Genomic DNA, 7965 nt, shown 5'->3' with positions numbered 1-7965 from the left:
GCTTGCTCACTATTCTCTGTCGCCTTCCAACTTCAGCTTCCGAGATCCGTACAAATGGACAAGTTCAAATTGCACGCAAATATGCAAAAGTTTGAGCCCAATTATTTATTTGAAGTGTGAAAGAGTTCCAGCCAATTTGTCGCTATATGTGGACGCAAGTCCTTGCATTGGTAGCAGGGGTTATTATTAGGCTTATTTATTGATATATCCCTGAAAGTGTATTTGAGTCTTATTTTGCTCCCTGAAACTCATTTTGTCTCACTTTACTCCATTTTCCTTACATTCTTGTCCCATTTTACCTCATTTTTCATAAAATATTAATTAAAAATTAAAAATTCAATTTTAAAACTTTAAATCCATACAATCCAATGTCCTAGAATGTAACACCCCGACCCCAAATTTCCCCAAATTTAACCCTTATTTAATTATTTAATTATTTAAGGGTATTTTAGTCACATTTCTAACCGGAGAGAGTTTGGGACCGTGACTTGTATTTTTGGATAGGTCGTAGTGAGACGAGTTCATGGACACGTAGTGGGCTCGAATCGGAGTTGTAACGAGAGAGTTATGGTCAAAAGAAACCCAGTGGCACAATCGTAAATATTTCGAAATGAGATTTTTTTTATAAAAATCTGGTTCTCTCTCTCTCTCTCTCTCTCTCTCTCTCTCTCTCTCTCTCCCGTCGGCCCTCTCTCTCTCTCTCCTTGTATCTCCAGCCACCGACCGCGGCTGCGGTCGGGACCGGTGCCAAAAGAACCGGCTCGGCCTCGGCGTCACGAACCAGCCCTCCCCCGACATCGGCCGCCGCTCCAGCCGCCGAAAAATGGCGATTTTCGCCCGGATGTCGCCCGAACTTCGCCGGCTCCGATCTCCCTCCTCCGGCCGCCATTTCTGGCGATCAAGGTATGAAAATTCATCCCTTCTGCATGCTCTAGCTGATGGTTGGGTAGGATTAGATCGATTCTTAGCGTAACCAATTCGATTTTCGAATTGAAAATCGGCCGAACTTCGGCCGCCGCGATTGGGCATTTCTGGCCACTTTTTGGGGTAGGTCCAAGAACAAAAGTGGCTCCAAATAGGGTGTTATACCTAGGGCAGGAGTTTGGAGCCGTGGTTTTGAGGTTTTCCGGCGATGCGTTATCGCTTTGGGCACCCGCGCGCTACCGGCGCGTGCGGCGGCGCGTGGGCACTGTAGAAAAGTGGCATTATGTCTCGATGAGATCCTTAGGTGGTCACGAGTGTGTAGGATTTCGCGGATCTCAATTCGGACATCGTTTGACCATCGAACGGATATCGCCTATTACGCGTTATCCGGGTTCGATAGGTTGGGACCGTTAGATGGAACCAAATTTAATATATGTTAATCTAGGTATTTCTAGGACCGTGGAGGAATTCACGGATCGTGAATCGGAGCCCCGGATGTTCCGATTTAATAATTTAAAGTTTATATTTTATATTAACTGTTAGATCGTGCGATCGTGCGCGATCCGACCGTCCGATCTGAACCAAACTTGCAGGACAAGTGTCCTATACCTTATAGAACCCATAGGAACTTTCGGATCGGAGTTTGGAGGTCGTGGTCCCCGTGGGCCCGTTTGACCAGGGTTAGGGTAGTTTGACCCTTGGTTGACCGTGAGTCTCCCGGAGTAATCTCACCTTCCCAAGGGGATTATCTGGAGCTAGACTAATGTGGAGGGTTACACAAGTTTAGAATTATTATATTTAATTAGATAAGTTTGTACAAAAGTACAAAGAGTCTAGAATGGCAGTTTGGAGTGCTATACGCACTACCTCAGGTACCTCCCCGGATTTTGGATTCACTACAAGTACCACCAAGTGAAAGTCAGGTCTCACGTGGCGTAGGTTATCCGGCGTTGAGACAAACCTCATACGTGGCGTTGGTTGTACCGGCGTATGGGGAGATATTGTGGTATTGTGTTGAGGTCGCACGTGGCGTAGGTTATCCGGCGTGTTGACAAACCCCATACGCGGCGTTGGTTGTACCGGCGTATGGGGAGATTGTGATATGATGTTGAGGTCCCGCGTGGCGTAGGTTATCCGGCGTCGGGACAGGCCCCATACGTGGCGTTGGTTGTACCGGCGTATGGGGAGTTATGTAATATGACGTGTAGGTCTCACGTGGCGTAGGTTATCCGGCGTTGAGACAGACCCCATAAGTGGCGTTGGTTGTACCGGCGTATGGGGAGATATGTGATAGTATGGCATGGTCGCACGTGGCGTAGGTTATCCGGCGTGTTGACAGACCCCATACGTGGCGTTGGTTGTACCGGCGTATGGGGAGATTATGTGGAATACAGCGAAATGAAATGAGGTATCGCCTGAGTGTGGAATTAGGTTTTACGGAAGAACTACGTGTGGCTTGATCCCTCAAGGAGGGTACGTAGGCAGCCTAATGTCATTAGGTGCAGCCGCAGACTAATGTTAGTCATAGTCGTTATTTGAATGTATTGCCCGCCTTATTCGAGGCATGAATTGTTTTGTTAGTGTGTCTGGTAGTTTGTTGAAATGTTGAAAGGCCGAAGGCCATTTGTGTGAATTGCATGAAATGATATTGTGCATGCTGCCAGTTGGGAATATAAATTGTGTTTTTATGCAGGTATAAATTTTGGGAAGTGTCCAATTTATAGGGGAGACTCTGCCGAAATTTCGGCAAAAGTCTCGGTCTTTAGTAAGCGGGCCCGGCATCGGGGAGATGTCAGGAATTCCAAAGGATTCGTCTCGGATTTTGGGGGAAAATTCGGGGCGGGTCCTTTCATAGAATATTATTTTTACCGCACAAAAAGCCCCTACAATCCAGTGTCCTAGAATATTTTTTTCATTCCTATCGAAGATATTTATTGGAGGTGAGCTCTTAGTTTTTGTCTTTTGTCGGGCCGCTGATCAGCTTCATTCTATGAATATTTTGGCATTGCATTTGCCATTTTTACTTTTCTACGTCGGCAATGTGATTCAAGCTTCCACTTTGGCTTATAGCAATTAGCGAAAAAGCAAACGTAGGACAGGCTGAGATCAACTTCATCGCAATCGTTGGCTATCCACGTGTCGGATTAAACAATCATTCATGTTCTCAAGTAAGGACAAAACCATAAATTTTTTAGGGGCTAAAAATGGAGTAAAGTGAGACAACAATGTATGAAAAATGAGGTACAGTGAGACAAAATGAGTTTTTGAGGGCAAAGTGAGAGTATATTAAAAAAAAATAAGCCTTATTATTATGTGAAGGCGGGGAGAACTCTAACGACGCTGTATTTGGAGGACTGGTGCAGGGTAGATCGGACGGACGTTGTATGAAAATGACCAAAACGGTTCGTATCAGCATATACACGAGGCGCTGGTGTTCGGGTTTAAGCTTAATTGGCGCCCTAATTTGTATACGGGTTACTCATGCAGAGGATGGAGCTATATACAGGCATTACTGTTTTGGTGTGAATTTAATAGAGGGGTCCAATGGAATGGAGGATATTGAAAACTGAAAGACGCGGAATGAAAATAGAAAAATGCGTGTGGGGTTAGCATTACCTGTCCGTTGACTGACTTTCTGACATCAATAATACCAATTTGAGTGGACGGTACAAAACTGATAGATATCTGCAGAACTTGTAAATCTATTCTCTGAACAACCTCTCTCTCTCTCTCTCTCTCTCCATCTATGGGAAGTGGAGCAAGGCCCTTTACCTTGTCTTCCTGGGTCTTAGTTGTAGCCTTTTTAGGTATTAACTTATTATCCAGTGAAATTTGTAGCGCTAAAGATAACTACAGGTGTGCTCCTTCTTCCTGCGGCAACATCCACAACATAAGCTACCCTTTTCGACTGAACCGTGACCCAGAGCACTGCGGGGACTCGAGGTATACGTTGCACTGCGACAACAACGTTACGGTGTTGCACCTATATTCTGGAAAATACTTGGTGCTGGCCCTCAACTACGATGACAAAACGATCCGAGTCGTAGATCCTGGCCTTGAAAAGAACAATTGCTCCTCCATTCCTCGTTATCCTGTAGCCAACTCTAACTTCAGTATGGGGGATCTGTATGGTTCGTCAAGTCAGTCTGTAACTTTTATCACGTGTGCAAATCCAATGAGTTCATCTCTCTACCTAGTGACTGCTCCATGCATTAATAATCTGAGTAGGACAGCTTATGTCAAGGTTGACATTACATCGTCGGATTTGGAGGACGGCTGCAGTATAGAGTGGACGACTATGATGAGTAAATCCTTGCACAAGAAAAATTACCAAAACTTTTCTTACAGATACATACACGACGCTTTGATGTATGGCTTTGAGCTTAATTATGATACCTTAGGTTCTGCCTTTGTTGAATGTGGCCCACACCAATGGACCCCACTTGGTAATAAGTGTTATAAAGGTACGTCTTTATTTTCAGTCATATATATATATATATGAAAACTTCAATTGAGGGATTCTTAAATAAGGAATACTTTTATGGACTAACACTTTGTATTGTATTTCAAAAATTGGAACGGTCTATCTTTTAGATATGCCTTCAAAAATTACTTGAATATAAAATTATTATACCACTTAATTAATGGTTGTCATTTTTCCTTGAAACACTATGTTCGTTTATAAATGACAAGCTAAATTTTAACATTGTACATAAATGTGAATTTTGTAGTATTATATGTATATATTACGGTTGTTATGTGGCAAAGTTACAACTGTGCTAGTTTTGTTTTTCTTTGTTATTGTAGGTAATTTTGTTTTGGATCTATTGAAGCAGATTTGCGGTAAATGATCTTTCTTAAAGTGTTTTGTTTTTGTTTTTGTATTAAAAAAAGGTACAAAGTCTTTTGTTTTTTTTATCTTCGTTAACTTTTGTTGTATTTTGCAGATTATGTGGTGAAACGCTTTATCTCAGGTAACAGCTTCTGTTTCTTTAATTATTCAACACATATTCTTTTCCCAAACATATAATCAAAAGTCTTTGACTGATTTTGTCGACTTTTGTCTTATTGCTTGCAGGTCATCCATGGACAGGAATTAATCTACTAATAATCATTATCTTCGGTAAGAGCGTGTTTTAGCAATTCAATTTCATTTCTTACACTCCTTTACCACTCACACATGAAGAGCCCACGAGGTAATTTATGAGTAATTATAGAATACCAAAATCATCACCCTAAATTGATTAGGAAAAAAGAAGATGATGAATTGCACAATAATTTACATAGCTATTTGATAGACATAAAGGATGTGATGACGTGTAAAAAGGATGCATCAAAAAGCAAGTCAGTTTCTGTAATTTTCTCATGAATTTTTTTTTTGGTAATGCTCTTGTGCAGTACTACATCTCGTGGTAACATTTATGCTGGCTCCATTTGTGATTGCGTTTTTTATCTATACATGGCGGAAAAGACATTCATCAATGTATAGCACAATCGAAAATTTTCTGCATGGTGATAACAATTTTTTGCCGATAAGGTACTCTTACTCGGATATTAAAAAGATGTCTAACAAATTCAAGAATAAGTTAGGTGAAGGAGGCTTTGGCACGGTATTTAAAGGAAAATTACGTAGCGGCCGTTTTGGAGCAATTAAGATGTTGGGCAAGTCCAAAGCTAATGGGGAAGATTTCATTAGTGAGGTAGCTACCATTGGAAGGATTCACCATTTTAATGTGGTGCAACTTGTTGGTTATTGTGTTGAGGGTTCGAAGCGCGCTTTAGTATATGAGTTCATGCAAAATGGATCTCTTGATAAATACATTTATTCCAAAGAAGGGAGTAACTTGCTAAGTTACAAGCAAATGTATGATATTTCACTTGGAGTAGCTCGAGGGATTGAATATCTACACCAAGGTTGTGACATGCAAATTTTACATTTTGATATCAAGCCTCATAACATCCTTCTTGATGAAAATTTCGTCCCAAAGATTTCTGACTTTGGGCTTGCGAAATTATATCCTACGGATAACAGTATTGTCTCGTTAACGGCAGCAAGGGGAACAATGGGTTATATGGCTCCTGAGTTGTTCTACAAAAATATTGGTGGCGTCTCATACAAAGCTGATGTCTATAGCTTTGGAATGCTATTGATGGAAATGGGAAGCAAACGAAAGAATTTAAATGCACGTGCAGAGCATTCAAGCCAAATTTACTTCCCCTCATGGGTGTACGACCAGTATAAGGAGGGAAAGGAATTGGAGATGGGGGATATAACAGAGGAAGAAAAGAAAATCGTAAAAAAGATGGTTATAACTGCCTTGTGGTGTATTCAAATGAAGCCAAGTGATCGTCCGGCAATGAACGAAGTTATAAAGATGCTCGAAGGAGATGTTGAAAGCCTACAAATGCCTCCTAAGCCTTTTCTGTGCCCTCAAGAGATGCCTGTAGATATTCATGATAATTTGAACAATACATGTTCTAACATAGAGTTGACGTGTACTCTGTCACCTAGGTCATGATGAGGTAGCAACTCTTGTAATTTTATTCAAACACACCAGTACTTGTGTAGCGTCTCTCTGCCTGTTTTCCGGGTTCTGATGTTGGGTTTCATGTGGGTGTCTAAGAGTAGGGTTGGGCATGTTTCTGCATTTTAGTTTGGGTACTCTGTCTGGTTTCAGTTTCTGCATTTTAGCATGTTCTTATTTGTACGGAGCTTCTTTTTCATGGAGTTTCTTATTTCTGGATGAATTAAAAAACTCTTGCTGTGCTAATGTGTCAATAAAAAAAAAAACCTTTGAAATTCCAAAATTGCCCGAGTAATCTCACAGTTTTAACTTCTAAAAACTACGAAATATAAGGCGCGGTGGAACGTTTACCCCATACGAGAATCAGGAGTCTTCGTCTCCAGTTTGTCGGCACATAATTCCGGCGATGAACAGTTGCGTCAGGAACGGTTGTCGCAATACGCTGGTCGCCCAATGAAATATCTATTCGTCGCCCCAACTGTGTATTTAACCCGACGAAATGTTTTGTCGCGTGAAACTTCCGGGCAGCTCGTCGTCACCCGAAAGCGGTGGGCACAATAGCCCGTTATGCAAAAACCTCACATATCATCAAGCTAGATGCAGATGGATTGAATTTAACAGATGGGACCAAACCAATGGTGGATAGTGATGAACCTGTTTGATGCACATGGAAAATGGACAAATGCATATGCGGAATCAGTATTACAAGTCCGTTGACTGACTTTCTGCAGTGGAATCAGTTTGAACTTTCCCACTGAAGACTTGAAAAGTAAACTCCAAGTTTTTCTTCCCATTGAAAGTCTGGCATCAATGAGTAGGCCACGTTGATTTTTTATTTATTTATTTTCCAAAATCATTGATATTTAGCATCTATGAGGTGAGATTTCTTTTTCTTTGTTTTCCAATTGTTGAAAATTTCAAAGGAAAACTAAAAAATCCGGCCCAATACAACAAACAAAACAAAAAACCAAAGCACTTGAAATTACTAAGTTAATGGAATATCATTTCCTTCGACCAAAAAAAAAAAAAGAACTACAAAATTCCAAGTCGTTGAAATTACGTTCCCAACTTTTACGCCTCATCCCCTAAGAACTAAGAAAAACTTCCCTGGCACGAGGATGCCAGGGTCAGCAAGACACCTCAATATCCCACACCAATTATATGATGCCAACTGTCTACTCCATTGACTGCCCTTTTCCTCTCATCTCTCTCCTTCCTTCGGCTTTTTTTCTCTCTCTCACCTGCAAGTGTAGCTACAACCCTCTTTTTTTCAATTTATTATTATTATTTTTTCTGGTCTTAACCTTCAGTCAGTGCTTCAACCTCTTAATCTCATTAGCAATTTTTTTTTTTCATTACCCATCAAAGTGCACAAGGATATTAAAGCATGGTTTTTTTAGGGGTTACAAAAAGCTTGAGCTTTAAAATCCAAATTAATCTTCCATAACAATTTCATAAATCTTAGATGAAAATTTGTGAGAGAGTATTTGGAAGAGGAGAGGGAAAGAGTTGTTGC

General features: G+C 41.0%; 1 protein-coding gene across 1 annotated transcript; it reads left to right on the top strand.

Moving 5' to 3' along the window:
• The first annotated feature begins 3648 nt into the window (after window positions 1-3648).
• LOC117618485 (rust resistance kinase Lr10-like) lies at window positions 3649-6681 on the top strand. The gene is made up of 5 exons (XM_034348042.1): window positions 3649-4388; window positions 4732-4767; window positions 4872-4898; window positions 5003-5047; window positions 5323-6681. Exons 1-5 carry the CDS (start codon window positions 3671-3673, stop codon window positions 6441-6443), a joined length of 1947 nt encoding a protein of 648 aa, XP_034203933.1. The 5' UTR covers window positions 3649-3670; the 3' UTR covers window positions 6444-6681.
• The last annotated feature ends 1284 nt before the right edge of the window (window positions 6682-7965 follow it).

Source organism: Prunus dulcis, chromosome 2, assembly GCF_902201215.1.
Source record: "Prunus dulcis chromosome 2, ALMONDv2, whole genome shotgun sequence".
NCBI classification, from domain to species: domain Eukaryota; kingdom Viridiplantae; phylum Streptophyta; class Magnoliopsida; order Rosales; family Rosaceae; genus Prunus; species Prunus dulcis.
The sequence above is the reverse complement of the archived record's forward strand: the minus strand, read 5'-3'. Positions and strand labels throughout refer to the sequence as shown.